Source organism: Pimephales promelas, chromosome 20, assembly GCF_988280905.1.
Source record: "Pimephales promelas chromosome 20, fPimPro1.hap1.1, whole genome shotgun sequence".
NCBI lineage: Eukaryota > Metazoa > Chordata > Actinopteri > Cypriniformes > Leuciscidae > Pimephales > Pimephales promelas.
In genome coordinates this window covers 16,757,040-16,777,172 of record NC_142788.1, presented here as the reverse complement: position 1 = coordinate 16,777,172, position 20,133 = coordinate 16,757,040, and the positions used below count along the sequence as shown (strand labels likewise).

The following is a 20,133-nucleotide window of genomic DNA, read 5'->3' as shown; positions in this document are numbered from 1 at the left end:
TAGTAGGGATGAGAAAAAAGGTGACAAATAAAATGGACTGTATTGCCATCTGCTGGTTGACAACCAGCAGATGGCAATCTGGCCAGACAATGTAAGGGAAGGGATTGCAACTTACTGCATTTTTGTCATCTCCATATGTGCTTGTAGTAATAACTGCACTATATACTTTTAATATATATATATATATATATATATATATATATATATATATATATTAAAACGTATGCCAACTTATAGACCATAATCGCCTACAAAAAAATGTGCAAATCAATATTTGTTATATATATATATATATATTTTTTTTTTTTGTGGGTGATTATAAAACTTTAAATAAAAAATAAATAAATAAAGAATGGCAACATTAATATCGATGCAACGAAAAGAAAGGGAGTTGAAAACAGAAAAATCCACTCTAAAACTTTACTCCCAAACAGCGGAACTAATTTCACCTGTTTCCTGTCGGATCCTTCCATAGCGTGACACATCAAAATGGCGGAGCGGGAAGAAGCAGTGAGAGGGTTCATCGCTGTTACTGATGTTGATGAAGAGAGGGCCCGTTTCTTCCTCGAGTCAGCCGGCTGGGACCTACAGGTCAGGGTCACATTCATCACCTTTTTACTGAAATATTGTGATGTAAAGCACAAGCTCCGTAGAGGAGAATTCAACAGACTTATACCCCAGCTCACTGGAAGCCAGTGAAATCTATAACCGGCTAACGAAATGTGCAAGTCACTCTTCATTAAAATCACCAGAAGTATCTTACACTGATATAAGTCTTTAATCACACATGATGTGATTCACACCTCAGAATTTGGTAGTCAGTATTGCCTTGAAGTGGATAATGTTTTTAAACCGTGTCGGTCTATTTTACATAGAAATCAATCCATAAGCTAGCAGCTTTAGCTTGCTCGGTTGATACTCATGTTTACATTAGTGGCTTGTTGTTATTCGTCCTGAAATATACTGTGTGTTTTTGGAGTCTTTAATATAATGAATTTGATGTATCTAATTATTGTAAGCGAAAAATGGTGTGTTTTGTTTCTGTAATTGACCAACTGTCTGTGAAATGAGGTGACAGCTCTCTCTCCTCTGTCCCCTCAGCTTGCTCTAGCTAATTTCTTTGAAGATGGAGGAGATGATGATATTGCCACCCTCCCTCAGCCAGAAACTGGCCCTGTCACTCGATCCACAGGGCCAAGGTAACACAGGTCAACCTACAAACTGTTTGGGCTTCTCTATCTTACAGTATCATCTATATGGTTAAAGTCATAATAACATTGTGCTGTGTTTAATGTAATCTCTTCTGATTTTAGTGAACACAGAGTGACATCCTTTAGAGATCTGATGCATGAGGATGAAGATGAGAGTGGTGAAGAAGAAGGCCAGAGGTATTCAATTGTTCAGTTAATAAAATGGACATTTCTTAATATTAGGATTTATATTATTGTGGAATAATGTCATTATTTTTTATGGAACATTTATTTTTAAATCATATGCCCTCGTAATCCTTTAAAAACATTAACTTCCCTTCTCTGATGACATGTGAACAGGAGTGAGGGCTAGACAATAAACCCTGTCACACATGATATCCCAGCAATTAGCAAATGACAACGATCCAATCAATTTCCAGTGGACAAAATCAAATTTGAAATTTCACCCCTACATTTTTCATTCTCATTCTAAAAGCTGTTTCACTCGGAAATGCGTCACAATAGGGAAGAAAAGACGACTGCATTTCGTGACTTTAACACAAACATTAACACTTTTTGTAGTCACAACTAAAATAAGTTACATAAAGGGAAATGATTGTTTAAAGGAAACACTGTCTTTTAGGTCTATCTTCCTCTTTGCTGTTCGTTCAAATGGTCCTGTGGTGACACTATATATATTATGTTTGATAATTATACCACAATTAGACATATTAGACATGTGTTAAAGTTTTTGGGCTTTTAGTATGACTATATTAGCCTTACTGTTATCTATGTGCTCCAAAACAAGGATAAAATTTGCATTTAGAAGATATTAGCATGGAAAACGTACAGTCTTCCAGACTTCCACCTATATGGATCAATGATTTTGATGGCATCACTCAGCTTCTCAGATTTTTTTGTCCAATCAAATGCTCTCTAGAATCTAAAGCGTCCAGAATCAATGTCCTTCCGTCTTCCTGTTTCAGTGGAAATGATGTTAACAATGAAAAAGTGCAGTGGGCCTTTAAATAAAATATATCAACCTCCAAGACACTGCATGTCAACTACCCATATACTCTGTAAGAGGATGTGTTCTCAGTCACACTTTTACCCATCTCTAATAGCCAAATAAAGACATAAATACGTTCACTTCTGCCTTTACATGCTTTTAATGTCATCTTTACACATTTAATGCTACTTTTTTTGAGTAACATCACGCTTCTCGTCCTGCAGGTTCTTTGCCGGGGGCTCAGAACGCAGTGGGCAGCAGATAGTTGGCCCTCCCAAAAAGAAAAGCCCAAATGAGGTGGTTGAGGATTTGTTTAAAGGAGCTAAGGAGCATGGGGCGGTTCCTGTTGACAAAGCAGGCAAAGGACTTGGAGAATCCAGCAAGTCCAAGGTAGTTCTTCCACAGAGTAAACTTTACTGTATATTAAAGATAATTTGCTTGTTGCATATTTGTACTTCTATCACATGTGATTTTGAAGTGCTCATGTTTCCCTTCTGTCCACTCATTCTACAGCCGTTTATAGGTGGTGGTTATCGATTGGGTGCAGCACCAGAGGAGGAGTCAACTTATGTTGCAGGAGCTCGGAGACAGCCCGGCAGTTCACAAGATGTGAGTCACCTTGCCTGTGCCTGCTGATATGAAGTCATTCAGATGTAGAGGGAGATCTGCTACAGTGATTTGTGCTGTACCAACAGGTGCATGTGGTGCTGAAGCTCTGGAAGTCTGGCTTTAGTCTTGATGATGGAGAGCTTAGGAACTACAGTGATCCCGGGAACGCTCTCTTCTTGGAGTCTATCCGCAGAGGGTGAGCTCTGAATTCATTCAGGGATGTTTGGCAGAAGTTTAGCTGAATAGCAGGGGTTATATAGCATCCAACATTTTCCATTAAATCTATTTAGTTTCATGTTTGGACCCTCTTGACATTTAGCATTGAAAATCCTCATTTGTTAAACATTATTAGATTAACTGGTTGTGAAATTAGACTACATTATCTACTGAATCTCTTTGTCACTTGCTGACTCACTCAGGGAGATTCCTCTGGAATTGAGACAGCGTTTCCGAGGTGGTCAGGTAAACCTAGACATGGAGGACCATCGGGATGAAGACTTTTCCAAACCCAAGCATGCTTTCAGGGCCTTTACTGGAGAAGGACAGAAACTCGGCAGGTTGGAAAACTCTTCCTTCTCTTCTGATTTCCTTTCACTGAGCTGAAGGTGGCTTGATTACACTGTTTCCCATGCTGAAACACATGAATGGCTAATAGAGCTGCTCGGTTCTAGAGATATTGAGAATCAAGATTTTAAATATGAGATTCACAATTCTAAATGGACAACTAAACTAAACAACATGTAAGGTTCTGAAGAAAATGTTAATCAGTCTATTGTGTATATATATAAAAATAAATCTTAAAAAAAAAAGGTTTTTTCGTAAATTTTTGTTTTTGGGTTAACTAACCCTTTTATTATTGTAAAATAAAAACAAAACAATAAAAGACAACAGCCAAAATCAGCACAAGTTTTGGGGAGATGGATGCATATATTTTATTTTAATCGCAGTCTTTATGATTTGATAATCACACTAAGCCATATTGCAATTTTGGTTTTGCTTCGATTAATCGCGCAGCCCTAGTAAATCATTAATTTAGTTTGATGGGCACTTTGGAGCTCTTTCAATTCATTGTACATTGTGGTCTACTTGATAACACTGTTATATAATTGAATGTGGCTGAACTGTCATCATTCTACACTATCGTCCCTCAGCGCCACTCCAGAGTTGGTGTCGCTCCAGAGCAACCCGCTGGACCAGTCTAGCAGTGAAGCTGAGGCTAGTGCTTCCATAAGTGTGGACAGCTCTCAACCTGTCACTAGCATCCAGATCAGACTGGCCGATGGAGGCCGGCTGGTGCAGAAATTCAACCACACCCATAGGTAAAAGCATTATAAAAATGCTTTGAATATAGTGGAAACTCTTCCTCACGACTGACTGACTGACTGACTGTTCCATCTCTATCTCAGGGTGTCTGATGTGCGTCAGTTTGTGGCGAGCGCTCGTCCAGCTTTAGCCGCCACCGAGTTTGTCCTCATGACGACCTTCCCCAACAAGGAGCTGACGGACGAGAACCAGACGCTGAAGGAAGCCAACCTGCTGAATGCCGTCATTGTGCAGCGGATAAAGTGACAGCGCCATCTGCTGACCTGGCTTTATAAAAGCACTCTTGAGGTGGAAATATCTGGACTGAAAGGACTTCTAATTACTTAATTTTTTTCTTTAGTGATATGTTATTCCCCTGTGACAGTTTTGAGGGTGGTGGGTGTTTCTGGTTGAGCAAAATGGAGATGAACGGGGAAGCAATCACACTGTGATATAGTTAAAAGAGAGAGCAACCGAAGCGAAGATCTAACAAGTTGTATGATTTTAGAGTAACTGCTGAACATCTCAGATTGATTAAAAAGAGCTGAAGAGTGAAGAGTTTTGACGTTCTTTTACCTCGATGTCTATCTCGCAGCTATATGCTGCTTCTGCTTTACCACCTCCTCAGTTTTATTCCTCGTTCTATGATTCTTCTCTTAGCATTTCTCAGAACTGTCTTTAAAAATAAAGTAGCCTTACAACCCCATACAGTGACACTGACCTCCAGAATCAACCTCAACTGTCAATGATCAAAATGTTTATTTTTACAAAACAATCTTTTTGATTCAGATTTGAGGATTTTTTTTTTTGTTATTTAGGTTGTCATGCTATATTATTGAGTTTTTTTTATTATATTAATTTTGCCTGATAAAATAACAAAATGAAGAGTGGGTTAAGAGCCAACTTCGGTTTCGGACACTGCTGCTGGTGATCAAATTAGCGGCCTTCTTGTATTCTATGCAGAAACTGACTATAAATCTGGACGTATTGTGAGCTGTGGTGAACCTGATATTAAACCCCTTTGTCTGGCATTGGAGAGCGCTTTCTTTTCTTTTTTTTTGGAGTGTTTCAGAGTATGGGACCACCAGATGCTGATACCCTAGGACCCAAAAAAAAAAGAAGGGACCTTTGAATGTCAGGAAGTTTGTTGTTGAAAGCTTAGTCTGACGTAAGATCATGCTAGATGGCGTGATGGAAGCTGTTAGTTCAGAAACTGGAGTCATGAGTTTGTCATGCACTCCCAAGGTCTGCGGAGTCCACTGTCTTGCAGTGTATTTGTGAAGAATATTTTCTTGGTTAGCACAGTAATGAAATTGAAATCATACATTATTGACTTAATTGAATTTATTTATAAAAATACATCTTAACATTTTAGCAAACGGATTCCACTATAATATATACAAGTATTCCTCCAGTATTAAATGAGATTACGTTATATGGCCCGTTTTATAATTAAATTAGATATAATTCAGCTAATTAGATGTATTAGTCATGGTTGCCTTTTAAGAGTTAAGCAAGTTGAGCTGATTTTTGGCATGGGCCGTGGGGCTACATTTCAGTTGTGTATATTTATGTGTGATTAAATACGGTCTAAATAAGCGAAAAATAAATGTCTTGTTTGTGTCATAGAGATATCATGAAGTATATAATCACTCAGCGGAGTACGTCAACAGCAAACATTCTTCGCATGGCTTGTCTTTTTTTTCCCATTGCTATTCCCTTTTGCGCAGATGGATGTACATGATTCCACTGCACAGGAGCAAAGGTACACAAACCCACGCCAAGAAAAAGCAGTAGCCGAAGTGTCCCAAGCTCAACTCCCGAGAGTCCTGAAGGATTTCTTTATTGTGCAGGGTGTAAATGAGCACTGCAGTGAAGGTGCTGAGGCCTGAAAACAGACAGAAAAGGTCAGGAAAAAAATTCCAAATGTTTTTTCTTGACTTTAGAGCAACTGAAACCAGTGTTTATTTATTTTGGCTTGGGTTAAAGATGTAAACCTTGGGTAATAATGCTAATTGATTCAAAGCACATACCGGCAAATGCCTGGCAAATCCCTGTGAGGTAAAAGAGCCCTCCTTTAGACATGGTGAAGAGTTGTCCCAGGAATATCAGGAATGAAATGGAGGAGAAAACCACGGACAGCACCATCAGAACCTGCACAGCTTGAAGCCACTCTGGTGGAAACAAAACATAGAGACCATTCTAGGCACCTTTGAACATCTGTTTGGTGACGGTTATTTCAATAAATTCCCATATTTCAAAATCATTTAAGTGCTCAAATGTGTTATGTTACCTGTCTCTTGTGATGTTGCACAAAACCACGCCTCGGTTTCATTGTCAAATCGGCAGTTGTACCACAGGTCTGAGTTTTCTGTGCCTTGCCAAACCCACCAGGACTGAATCATAAATACGGATTAATGTTTTTAGATGTGTGTGCAGATTATTCAGATTTCTGGGGATAAAGTGCTTCATATACTTGCCTTCTCCATGGTGGCGATAAAGAGAACGGCCAGTGTGATGAGATGAAGCAGCGTGACAAAAATCAGAAGAGACGCCATGGTGATAAACAGCACCTGTAAACATGTAAACATTCTGTGTTGTGAATCAGGACACATTTTGCTTTTAACACATTTTAAATATTTGTATATTATATATAAATATATATATATATATATAGAGAGAGAGAGAGAGAGAGAGAGAGAGAGAGAGAGAGAGAGAGAGAATATTGATAAAATATTGGCAAACGTATAACTAAATAATAAAAATAATTTTATATATATATATATATATATAATATAATATAATATTTTAAAGGTGTTAAAAGCAAAATATGTGTCCTGAATTTTTTTTAAAAACATTTTAAAAGTGAAATACGTTTAAAAACAATATCATAATAAATAAATGGAAATATATATATATATATATATATTAATAATTTCTTTATAAACATTTAACTCAAATGATGGCCAATACTTTATAAATATTCAATATTATTTGAAATGATTTAAAATATTTTATCATTTATTTATTATTAATATATTGTTTATAAATACATTTCACTTTTAAAATGTTTTAAAATATTTTTTTTCAAAACTATGTATTTATTATATAGTTAGTGTTCTTTTATATTATTTATAATTAAATAAATGATGCAATAAAAACATTATATAATAAATAAAATACTATTGTTTGATATTTGACATTAAGTAAATGGTTCAAGACACAACTGCATAATTGTGCATTTAGCCTCAGGTTTTCTGCTTTTGCCAAAACCTAGACAAGGAAAAAACGGACTATGGCTGAAGCCCAAAGCGGAGAAATGAAGGCACTCTTTCAGACTTTTCTAAAAGAGTGTGGTGCTTTTCTTCTGGTCAAAGCTAAAGAAGAACAGCCTTGGGAAAAGTTATGTTCTCATAACCAGTCTTCAATTATTCTAGAGAATTTTAACATAATTAAAAACTAAAACTGTTATGTAGACTTCTGACTATAATAAAATGATGATGTTCATTCCCTTGTTAATATCCTTTCATATTCACAGCAAAGCAAAGTGGTTAATTATTGTTATATTTTATAGTTCAAGTTGTGTTTTTATAGTTTTTATTTATTTATTTATTATTTCACACTATAAACGACAATAAAAGCAGATCAAGAAGTAAACTCACCAAATGTGATCCAAATCCAGCAGAGGCAAATATCTGATGACTCTTTCAGTGTTTGCTACTCTTTCAGGTCTGCTACTACTCTCATCCCTTTTCAGCTCCAGTAAATTGGAAGATTTTCTGGAGTCAACTTCAGAAACGCCCATTTCCTTGCTGTTGGGTTAGTTCTGTTGTCCTGCACACGGTCCCATTTGATCCTCCTTGTGTGTTCAGGAAATGCATGAGCATGGGCACACGTCTCTCTTTCCTTACACTCGTTTATCATCTCAGAGGGTGTGCGCTGAGTTCCTATGGGCGTCTATCGTAACTTTAATCTCCTTTGATGATGTTGATTATGTGAGTGGGTTTCATTCATCATCGCCCATGTGATGGAGAGTTATGGGAAAGCCACCTAAATGGAGAAAACTACAGGAACCCTAGTGTTTATTTGTCCTGCTGTCAACAGTAAATGTGGGTGGTTGACCAAGGAAAAACATAAACCCTATTACTTAGGCTATATATTATTTCTTGTGTTACAAATGAATTGACACAATAAATACAATACAATCTTTCCATTACTGAAAATACATCTGCATATTGTATTGAATGCAATGCATTAAAGGGTATATTTCTATTTCGGTGCTCTTACTTGGTCTATGTCTTAATCTATTTAAAAATATATCATTGTGTTGTTTTATAAGCTCATAACAATTTAAAAATATATTTAGGTTTAAAAAGCATGGTTGACAGTTGTTGTTATAACATTATAATTCTAAATGCTTTATATAAAGTTATATATAAGATGATGTTCAAGCATGTCCAAAATTATTGGCTTGTTAAAATCATTTCATATTAACAGCAGAGTGGTTTGAAGTGGTAAAGTTAAGTTGTTGTATTTTATAGTTTAGAAATGTGTTACATGCCTCTATTATATTATATTATTTTTATTTTGTTATATTATTATATTTTTTGTGTGTTTTTTTCCCCAGTAGGCCTACATGCATAAAGGTTAACCAACTAATATTATGAATTAATTCATTATTATTATTATTATTATTAAAAAGCAGGGCCTTGGGGTGAAGAAATAAAAAAAAAGAATTAAGAATGGTAAAAGTTCCAGTCTATTAAGAATGGTAAAAGTTCCAGTCTATTATTATTAAGTATTAAATTTAAACTATTTGCAAATATATATTTTTTTCAAGTTATGCACACATTCACTCTTATTCGTGTGTCTAATGTCAAAACGCACAATGTTAAAACGTCTCGACGCATTCAGTTATGAATTATGTAAATAACATCATGCTCGATTCAAAAAGGTGAAATTTCATAAAAATATTGTGCAATTTGCGTTACTGTATCTTACTGCCAGTGCTAGCTGCTGAACATTTATCGTAAAACATTTGTCAAATATTAAATGTTTAGCTACGTACAGTACATCTCACCAGTCTTTCACTGCTCAGTTTACACAACACCCTTTTTAATAAAATAAAATAAATGTTTTATGTGTTTCGGCCGTTCCATCCTATAAAAATGTAACTTCAGTCAGAGACTACTACCATATCTAGACTACAGTTCAGTTGTTATTGTTGTGTGTTCCCCCTCCAGTCCAGTAGGGTGCAGTATTAACTCTATCATCTCTGGTGGTTTCGTGGAAACTTCTCAACGTCACAACGGCAGCGAAACAGCAATGGCGACAAGGCGCTCTGGGTTTTCACGGACCCAAACAAGCAGAGGAAATCCATGCAAAAACATTTTTAATAAAATACAACAATCCCAAACTACAGGTGTTGGGTTGACTAGAGGGTCTCAGGTGAGATTTTAAGTTATATAAAGGTCCAAACTGCCTTCAAAACGTGTCGTAGACACTGTTTACATTCGAGGGCCTGAAGACCCCTCAATCTAAAATGACGTTAGCTATCAAATAAGTTAGTCATGTATTGCATTTCATTGAGAGCATAATCGGACAAATAAATTGTGTAAAATGTATAGTTAAAAAAAAATGATTTAGTGATTCTCTTCCTGCTTTTCAACTTCGCAAACATGATTCGTTTATGGACTAGCCTAGCTATAAATATAAAAGTACTGATATTTTGCATTGCTTGCTAAAGGTGTTTAGTCTTAAAATTGTCTTATAACAATAGGAGCAATAATTAATATATTTTAAATGCAGTGTTGTGTTTGTGTTGTCGAATACAGATTCCTGCGGTTTTGCTGGAGGAGAGAGATAAAAGAGCTCAATGGCAGGGGATACCAGTGTTATTGAGGAGACTTCATGAAAGTAGCCATCCTAACAGTGATCTCTCCAAGATTGACAGCATGGTCATGGTAAGTAAAATGTCGTCCATTCATACAGAATGCATCGCCTTCGCATAATTTGTGATCAGATGTTAATTGAGTGGTTTTGTTATTGTGCAGGAGCTGTCGTCATTGCTGTCTATGGAGGCCATGTCATTTGTCACAGAGGAGCGTAAAACACCACAGGAGTCGGTCTCACCCAATACATATACGTTTGACTTGTTTGGAGGAGTTGATGTGAGTTTTTTTATAGTTAAATTTAATGCCTGGCTAATCTTGATCGAGATAAGTTAGATTGTCATGTAATGACATGTAAATGGATATTCTTGTTCATCTTGTATGTAGTTTCTAGTTTTCAATTGTTCTTAAGCTAGAGCCCCTAAGAAGTTAGACTACTTTGCAAAAGTTTGGGGTCAGTGCGGTTCTTTTAAAATAATGATACATTTATTCACACAGAGCAGTAAAGTGACAGTAAAGATGGCATAAACATTTATATTTTTTAATTAGTTTTGTGAGTTTGACTATATCAGACTTGTGAAATAGTCGCAATTAGAATTTTTTTAATTGCATGACAGAAACAAGCTTCCATCATTTTTAGCACGACTTATATTTAAAATGTTCATTGAGCATCATTAGACTGATTTCTGAAGGATCATGTGGCACTGAAGACTGTAGTAATGATGCTAAAATTCAGCTTTGAAATCACAGGAGTAAATGCAGCTAAATTTGTCTAAGCAAGGCAGAGGTTGTGCTTCAAATAATCCCACTGATTTACTTTAACTGTCATTCCATCATTAAATGTTCTGTAATGCTTTATTTTCATCTGTCAGGAAAATATTGTAATCCTTGGTCATTTTATGATCACAAAAAGAGTCTTATTAAGTGCTGTGTTGGATGCAAGGTTATCATAGTTTAGCATCTTTGCAGGTTTTATTTTAAAGAGCCCCTATCATAGCATTTGAAATGTTCCTATTTTTGTTTTGGGAGTACCCAAAAACAGTTTAACGTGCATGCAATGATAAAAAAAAACACTTTATTTGTCTTATAATATGCATTTATTTTTAACTGATTTGCTCAACGACTCCCAAATGATTCGTTCGATGAACACCTCCTTTGAGTGACGCGAATTTGCGGCGATTGGTCAAATGACCCAGTCAGTTCTCATTGGTAAACCGTAGGCAGAGACTGTCGGCAATGGAACGCCCATAACCAGGATTATAGCTTGTTAAGTGTTGAAAATTGTATATAGTGTTTGAACAAACGTGTCAGAAAAAGTGCACTTTCCACACGGTCCCTTACTCGCGTCTCTGATACTGAGCCCTCCTTCAGGAACAACCGGCTTGCGAATCTACATTTGAATTCATTTATGTTTTTGAATGATTCGTCATTAAAATGATGAGAACACAAGGTTTGGGCTATACTGTTGTGGTATCGTTGCAAATATGAACTCTAACCACTGATTCATCACATGCTCGTCCCTGGACAATGAAAACTAGTGGCTGAACTGTCTTTGCAATGTAGAACACAGCGTCTTCTCGACATGATGTGATTCAGCTGAAGTATTTGAATATGTTCTAGTTTACACTTCCGTCTGCGCGCGCAGTTGTTGGGAGCGGCCAATGAGGTAATGTTTCATATCTACGTCACGATGTAACAGTTAATGACTCGTTTCAAAAACAATTCATTTCATAGACTCAGAGTCGACTCTAACTTTTGAAAGACAATAACTTTATATACGGTGCACTTTCAGATATAAATCTTTGCAGGATGTTTTCATTCCCTTAGAGCTATAATCCACACCACATGAACAGTCATTTTCAAAAATACATGATAGGTGCTCTTTAATATCATTTTCAAATTTCATATAAATTTCAGTTTAGTTTTTGTTAGTTTCATTAATAGTTTTGTTTGTTTTGAAACGCATTTCTATTTAGTCTTTTATATATCTAGTTTCAGTGTTAGTTTTATTAATTATAGTTTAGCAGAGTTAACAGAACTTCTTAACTTAACTTCCAGTTCCAGAAAATTTAATGTAATCAAAGTTAAATGTTTGCAGTTTACAGTTAACTCTTGTGCAAACCTCTTAATAATAAAAACAGTTTGAAGTATGAAATCATGGGTTACCCGAAAGCCAATCACCTCTCTTTCTAAACTTAAACATCACCTCCATTCAAAATGTTTAGAACCTGCTGGGAATGCTGGGAATATTCTCCACAACAGAGCGAATTGGATCCCGTATCTCCATATCCGCGGTCGTTTTCGATTTCCTTAACCTAAAATACAATCTTAAACTCTGCGCTTGGTGTCTACGTCACGGCTCTCAGCCCACCCTTTGGCCGGCTGTTTTCGGGCCGGAAAGTCGGACGTTTTAATATACTCATAGTTATACTCATATTCATGTATTCTGTTTAGACCAGACATTAAGTAAACTTCTACTCTGACAAATGTACTTCTACTGTATTTGTGGGATAGACATGAGTTTGTTTGTTTTTCTCGTTTTCTGCTCAGTATGATATATCTTGGTATATCTTATCTTGTATAATATGTGTGTGGTATTTTATTTAGTTTCACATGAGACTGTTATCTTACTTGCAATTAAATTGCAGCTGTATTTGCATAAGGTGATGGATAACATGCTGATGCATAACATGATGGAAATACTCATTTGGCCATTTCTGCCTCTTTGGGCTCGTTCACACAGCAAGCGGTTTTGCTTTGAAGAAGCACAAGGTCTCAAGATGCGTTATCAAGTTGAACTTATTTTAACTTGAGTGCCGTGTTTTTAGAGCATCATGTCATGCAGGAGATGCTGCAAAAGACGCGAGATTTAAAGCGCAGCGGAATGGAAAAAACGTTATTTTCCCGTACAGGATGACAGTAAAACAGTATACAGATTTGTTAGTTACTCAGTATGTTTTTGTCATTCGTCTACAGCTATTCGTAGAGATTCTGATGCGGCCAACGCTCACAGTACAAGGAGACCTACCCATACGTAAGCTTATTTAAATATTAAATCCAAGCTTCTTCATTTACTCTCTTCTTACTGCTTACTGCTTTGGTAACACTTTACAATAAGGTTAATTAGTTAACATTATTTAACTACTTTAGTTAACATATACTAAGAATTAACAAGACTTCAAACTCAGCATTTATTAATCTTAGTTAATATTAATTAAAAACATTTACTAATACGTTATTAAAATCAAAGGCTGTATTTGTTAACATTAGTTAATACCCTGTAAACTAACATGAACAAACAATGAACAGCTGGATTTTAATTAAGTAACATTTGCAAAAATTAATAAATAGTTTAACAAATGTTGTTCGTTCATGTTAGTTAATACATTAACTAATGTTAACTAATGAACCTTTTTTTTAGGAAAGAGATTTTTTTCAATTTGTTTAAAGGTTTGCTTTATTTTTAGTGAGCGATGATCTCATCAAGGACTGTCTAAGCGGACTGTACAACTGCTGTATATGTGTAAGTATATCAAAAAATGCATCACTGAAAGGACAGAAATAAGAATTTCCTTGTGAGTAACAGCCTCTGATTTAATCTGTCAGACAGAGGGCGTTACAAAAAGCCTTGCAGCGAGGGAGGATTTCGTCATGTTCCTGTTCACTCTCATGTCCAACAAAAAGGTTTTCTTACCAACTGCAACTCTCATTGAGGACATTCTGAGTGTCCGAAAGGTAAAAGCAAATGCATATACACTACTGTTTAAAAGTTTGGAGTCGATAAAAAATGTAAGGAATTATTTTATTCAGCAAGGATGCATTAAATTAATCAAAAATGACGTTTTGTAATGTCACAAAATATTTCTATTTAAAATAAATGCTGTTCTTTTGAACTTTCTTTTTATCAAAGAATCCTGAACATAAATTTTTCATGGTTTCCTTTAAAAAATATGTTAAGCAGCACAACTGTTTTTTAATATTGATGACGATAATATTAAATGTTTCTTGAGCAGCAAATCAGCATATTAGAATAGTTTCTGAAGGGTCATGTTGCACTGATGACTGGAGTAATGATGCTGAAAATTCAGCTTTGCCATCACATGTATAAACAACATTTTAAAGTAATTAAAAAGTGTATTTTGTATGATTTTCTATTTTTACCTTAGGAAATCATTCAGCTGGAAAAAATTCCCAACTTGGCCGGTCTGGTCCAGAGCTTCAACCAGCAGCAGCTGGCCAACTTCTGTCGTATCCTCTCGGTCACCATATCAGAGCCAGATGTTGGTGTAGATGACAAACACACTCTCCTGGCCCGCAGTACCCAGCAAAAGACCAGCACGTGCACGTCACGCGCTGAGAGCAACCAGGGTTAGAAAACACAACTGCAGTTAATCCATGAAATATTAATATACGTTCTATTGTGTCATGTGGTCTCACACTTGCTCTGATCTGTCTGCAGTGGCTCTGCTGAATATCCCAGGCTTTATTGAGCGGCTTTGTAAGCTCGCCACACGAAAAGTCACAGAGGCGGCGGGTGCTTCTGCCCGGCTGGAGCTGGAAGACTGGCATAGTTGGCTTGACAACGCACTTGTGCTGGATGCCCTCATGCAGTTAGCAATTGAGGAAGCGGAGCAGAGCAGTACAGGTGAGATCCTCTTCTCTTTCTTGCTCTGTTATTTATATTAGCTGGGATTCTCATCCACTCTGATTGGCTGTCTTTCAGAGTCATCTGATGAGAGCTCCCTGTCCTCCAGTCCGCTCAGACACAGGCTGCCCCAATCTATGAAGATCGTGCATGAGATCATGTACAAAGTGGAGGTTCTCTACGTGCTGTGTGTGATGCTAATGGGCAGACAGAGAAATCAGGTAATGTGATGGGATTGAAGTGACTGTGAATATTAATATGATAAATTTGACATGGAATGAGCCATTCAACAACTGACTAGTCACTTATGAAGCTTGAGTTATAGGTTTATTTTAGGGCTGGAACAATGCATCGACATAATCGATTACATCGATTACACTCGGTTTCTGTGTATCCCTAATTCCCCGTCAAGTTTTCTTTAGTTTGACTTAAAAAAATAGCTTTGAAATGCTTTGAACCATTATAAACGCATTTTTTGGTCATTTTTTAAAAAAAACAAAAAAGTATTAATTCTTTTAAACCTCAAACCCCAAACGTTTCAATGGGGAGTGTATTTTAAAGAGTTGAATCATATATTTTTACTCTCGTTACACAGGTTCACAGAATGTTGGCAGAGTTCAAGTTAATTCCTGGACTCAATAACCTGTTTGACAAGCTGATCTGGAGGAAGCATCCATCGGGCCACGTCCTACATCGACAGAACCAGAACTGTGACTGCAGTCCAGTAAGAAGCAGCCCTTCATTACTCTCTTATTTAAACGACTCTTGCATATGGATGACAATGCACCTCTTTTCTCCTGCACATCAGGAGATCTCTTTCAAGATCCAGTTCCTCAGGCTGTTGCAGAGCTTCAGTGACCACCATGAGTGAGTATAACACAGAGATGCAAGGAACAGGGAATGTTAGACTCAATGTTTCTAAATTTTTTAGCAGATACTCAAATATTAAACCATCTATTTATTGATCACAGGAATAAGTACCTTCTTCTAAGTGGACTGGAGCTGAATGAGCTGAGTGAGATCTACCTGAGTGCGAACATCTTTGAAATGGATGCGCTGAATAACACAGACAGGCACGGGGACCCTTTTCATATCATATACTTTAGTGCTTCCTTATTCTCATGTTTTGAACTGCTGGTTAGTTGGTTTACATTAACTTTAGTTCATTGTTTTACAGGAACCTTGTGTGTGATGGTAAAAAAGGTCTTCTTACACGGTTGATCTCTGTCATGAAGAAAGAGCCAATTGATTCTTCATTCAGGTTAGATCTATAGTTGCATTTGTAATGTTTCCTTCCACATCTTGACATCTTGTGTCTTGAGTTTGACTGGTCACATGACATTTCTGCATGTCTTTTTCACAACTCGCTTCAGGTTCTGGCAGGCAAGAGCAGTGGAGAGTTTTCTGAGAGGAACGCCATCTTATGCCGATCAAGTTTTCCTTCTCAGAAGAGGCCTGTTAGAGGTGTTGAATCCATATACACACTACTGTTTTTTTATTTAATACTTGTATTCACTGAGGGTGCATGAAATTGATCAAAAGTGACAGTAAAGACATTTAAATTGTTACAAAGTATTTCTGTTCCAATTAAATGCTGTTCTTCTGAAGTTTCTTCAAAGAATCCAGATAAATTTTTATTTTAAATTGTAATAATATTTCACAATATTACTGTTTATTTTTACTTTAATATTTATTAAATAAACGGAGCCATGGAGAGAATAAGAGACTTCTTTCAAAAACATAAAAAAATCTTACTGACGTTTGAATGGTAGTCTACAGACAGAAATATTAAGCTGTCTTGTCATTTTTTTCTTTCAGCACATTCTGTATTGCATAATCGACAGTGGCTGTAAGTCACATGATGTCCTTCAGAGCTACTTTGACCTACTTGGTGAGCTCATGAAGTTCAACATTGATGCCTTCAAAAGATTTAACAAATATGTCAACACCGAGGAGAAGGTGGGGTTAGAGTCAGATCTTTCTTGATTTTTCTTGTGGCACACACACTGAAGTGATTTAGTAGATCTCAAATCTGTCTTTCGACACCTCAGTTTCAGATGTTCCTGACTCAGATCAACAGCTCTCTGGTGGACTCTAACATGCTGGTGCGATGTATCGTCCTTTCTCTGGACCGTTTTGAGAGCCAGACTGAAGACATAAAAGGTTTGACTCAAGTGATTGAACCATTAATGGAGAGATGGATGAAAGATGACGCATGTTTTAAATGTGCTTCTTTTTCTCTTCTTCTCAGTGGTTGAAGTGTTTTCAGAATGTCGCCTCTTGTCCTACATGGCTCAAGTGGAAAACAGGTTGTTCTACCTTTATAGACTGATCAGCATCATCAATGTACAAACCCTCACTCAGGCAAGTTATAAAATATATATTTTTTTGCAACCTACGGCACGAGTGCCAATATTAACATGGGGAGGGGTAATCTTCATTGAAAATATAATGTTCCAGCAAGTCTGCTGAATCAGTTACCAAAGAAGCATGTCAATATTAATCAGAAAAATAAGATTTCCTTATCAAAATGTATAAAATGTTTTTGCAAAAATGAAAAGTAAAACTCCTGAAAGTTACCAAATAAAATTTGGTGCAAATTAAAGCCATTTGTTGATCAACAGGTTAGGTGATGTTGAACCAGCACATTTAAATAAAAGCAATTTCTCAACAATTATAAGTGTTATTTAGCCCATTGAATCATTCTTAGACTTAATGTCGACAACACTTGGGAGAAAATTATCTGCAGACAGTTCTTTGCACACAAGGATTTACTATGCAATGTTTTAGGGGTAAAAAATATAGCAAAAGTAACACAGAAATTTAAGAATGCACTTCAGGCCTTCAGTTTCAGCTTTCATTTTGTGATGAGTGTTTTTTGCTAAGAAATGAGCTGGAGAAATGCCAAGTAAGTGTCTCAGAGCTGGCAAAAAGCTGTGAGAAGAGTGACTGATTCATCTCACTCTCGTAAGACACAACGTGCAGAAGTGAAATGTGCTGTTTTTGTCCACACAAGAACTACCTACTGTTGCAAAAGTGCAATAAACTCTTTTAGTCTTTTCCCAGGCCCATATTAACAAAATCAATCAATATTCTGCTCTCATGCTAAAGGTTTGAGAGAGTTGTGCTTAATGAGTGGTGTCATGAATTCACTGGAAACAGAAGATGCTCCCTTCTCTTTATTCCATAGGTGTGTTTTCAATATGACAATCACGTATGACCTTAAAACTGTTAGGCATCTGGGGTGGATCTCCAGGAGATAAACAGAATGGATATGAAAATTTGGTTGTGAACTTGTACATTCAATGCCAAGTAGGGTCAGAGTAGGATACTTTGTTATAGAGGAAATACTATTCACTAGAATGTTTGTCTCTGAAAAAAGGCATGTTTGACTTTTGAGCTGTTTTAACTGAAAGCAACTTTCACTGACATATCTTAAAATGTGTGACTGTCATTGTTTCTATCTCAGGAGGCACTAAGGCCTAATCCTGGCTTAATCTAAGCCCTGTCTGTGAAACCAGGCCTATATGTTTGTTATATTTAATCAAGGGTGTACTCAGTTTTGCAACCCTTCATGTAAGCAAAATTAGCTAAAATATTTTTTTTCTATTTTTATTAAGTCTGTTTCCTTGAATTGAAATATTGATCACTAAGTGGGAACATATCTCTGTTCAGAGGGAGTGTACTAATTAGTGCTGAGTTCTGTGAATGTATGTGTGCGTATGGCGCAGTGATTAATTAGGAAAAATCAAAATGGCACTTTTTGCCGACCCCTAATTTATGCTGTTGCAAGATAATATCCAAATGTGAGAGATCATTTAAAGGTCACTGACATTACATTTGTCTAGATGTGTTAGATATGTTTAAAAAAAAAAAAAAACCTGAAAATGCAATGCATATATAGATTTACTTTTTATTAATAGTAATAGAAAATTTTATTACGAGTCATAAATATTTTTTCTAAAACCAACATTTCTAATTCTTGAACTCATTTTTTTTTTATTGTGGTTTTGACCAATCACAGGAGAATGTGAGCTGTCTAAACACCAGTCTGGTGATTCTGATGCTGGCACGGAGGCGGGGGAAGTTGCCTTTCTACCTGAGTGCTCTGCGAGAGAAGGAATACGCAGAGAAATACCCCGGCTGTTTGCTCAACAACTTCCACAACCTGCTGCGCTTTTGGCAGCACCACTACCTCAACAAGGACAAGGACAGCACCTGCCTGGAGAACGTGAGCTCCGCTTGATTGACCAAACGCAGACTTTCTGCCATAGATGTGAGTTCGTAAGGCATTACCTTTTGTATCTCTTTCTCTACAGAGTTCTTGTATTCCCTTCACCTACTGGAAGGAGACAGTATCAGTGCTGCTGGGTTCTGGTAGAAGCTCACAATGTGCCATTGCCACCTACATTGATGAAGCCTACATGGACCTGGACAGAGACTTCATGGAGCTGTGACTATAGAGATTGAGAGGACTCTCTTTACATCAGAATTGCATCATGCCTACATTTAAAAGACCTTCTCCATTCAGATGCATTACAGAATTGTGTGTATGTGTGAAGGTATGAGTTATGAGTAAGTGTATCTGGCTTTTCATGGCACTGAGGCTATTGATCTGCTTGTTCAACCGCATGAATGTGTGTGTGTGTGTGTGTGTGTGTGTGCGTGCGCGCTGGCTCACAGTCTTAAATGTGAAATGAATGTGCTTGGGAATGTGTAAAGCCACTTTAGAGGTGTGTGCGAGTGTGTTTTTGCAATGGCACTAGAGTCTGGACATTTTTCAGCTGGTTTGTAGAGTTACAGCTGCCTTGTTCTCTACTGCTGATATCTCTTGTTGGTTGAGTTATCAGTGACACATCCAGACAAACTCCTGAAAGTAGTCAGGATGAGCCTCACTGCCCATTGTCCCTCACTGCAAAAAAAAAAAAAGGCTGTTTCATTCAGGGACATCCTAATGTCTAATGTTGGTGGTTGGCTTAGTTTACATACTGCCTGTATATTTATGTATGTTATGTACGTAGTTCTTACTTCAAAATTAAACTTTTAAGCCCTGAATTACCAAGTGACGACACAAAAGAAAATAAAGAAATTGTTTTATCACAAGCAAGTTTCTGTCTGGCTACAGCATTAGACTTCTTATTCTATTAAAACCAGGTTTTCAATCAGGGCACCCCATACAGTACGTGATATTTAAAATATTTTATTTATTTTGTATGGCAATTTGGAGTTTGGCTTTACTTTATATTTTATTTAATCTATGATTTTTTTTTTTTTTTTTTTTTTTGTGAAATGATCCAAGCAATTAGTCTTTCCTTAATTTATAAACAACTCCCATACCTCTTACAGAAAAAGTGTTACTGTTTTGAACTCGTTTTGTCCCTCTTACAAACCAGGGATGCGTTTCCCAAAGCCAACCATGGAATCTGGAATTATTGCCACGACATTCGCGTACGAATGATGCATTTCGAAATGCCGTGTTTTCTGAGG

At 36.6% G+C, this 20,133-nt stretch overlaps 3 protein-coding genes across 4 annotated transcripts; 2 read left to right on the top strand and 1 right to left on the bottom strand.

The window, feature by feature from the left end:
- Positions 1-456: 456 nt before the first annotated feature.
- Positions 457-5,141, top strand: nsfl1c (NSFL1 (p97) cofactor (p47)). Its single transcript, XM_039651982.2, has 9 exons — positions 457-591; positions 1,102-1,199; positions 1,314-1,388; positions 2,424-2,589; positions 2,713-2,808; positions 2,895-3,004; positions 3,228-3,365; positions 3,960-4,127; positions 4,215-5,141. The coding sequence occupies exons 1-9, from the start codon at positions 490-492 to the stop codon at positions 4,375-4,377; spliced, it is 1,116 nt and encodes a 371-aa protein (XP_039507916.1). The 5' UTR covers positions 457-489; the 3' UTR covers positions 4,378-5,141.
- Positions 4,510-7,972, bottom strand: emp3b (epithelial membrane protein 3 (MAM blood group) b). The gene is made up of 5 exons (XM_039651983.2): positions 7,773-7,972; positions 6,591-6,683; positions 6,404-6,506; positions 6,144-6,284; positions 4,510-5,998 (listed from the first exon to the last, which is right to left on the bottom strand). The coding sequence occupies exons 2-5, from the start codon at positions 6,666-6,668 to the stop codon at positions 5,823-5,825; spliced, it is 498 nt and encodes a 165-aa protein (XP_039507917.1). The 5' UTR covers positions 6,669-6,683; positions 7,773-7,972; the 3' UTR covers positions 4,510-5,822.
- Positions 7,973-9,397: 1,425 nt separating this feature from the next.
- Positions 9,398-19,749, top strand: trpc4apb (transient receptor potential cation channel, subfamily C, member 4 associated protein b). Of its 2 annotated transcripts, XM_039651855.2 has the most exons (19): positions 9,398-9,558; positions 9,945-10,073; positions 10,164-10,280; positions 12,978-13,035; positions 13,469-13,524; positions 13,608-13,736; positions 14,168-14,369; positions 14,461-14,646; positions 14,725-14,867; positions 15,242-15,370; positions 15,455-15,513; positions 15,618-15,719; positions 15,824-15,907; positions 16,020-16,110; positions 16,465-16,605; positions 16,698-16,809; positions 16,898-17,010; positions 18,671-18,877; positions 18,966-19,749. In XM_039651855.2, the coding sequence occupies exons 1-19, from the start codon at positions 9,436-9,438 to the stop codon at positions 19,101-19,103; spliced, it is 2,319 nt and encodes a 772-aa protein (XP_039507789.1). In that variant the 5' UTR covers positions 9,398-9,435; the 3' UTR covers positions 19,104-19,749. The 2 variants fall into 2 exon arrangements, with proteins under 2 accessions (XP_039507789.1, XP_088980349.1); XM_089124223.1 differs by having other exon boundaries at positions 15,242-15,513.
- The last annotated feature ends 384 nt before the right edge of the window (positions 19,750-20,133 follow it).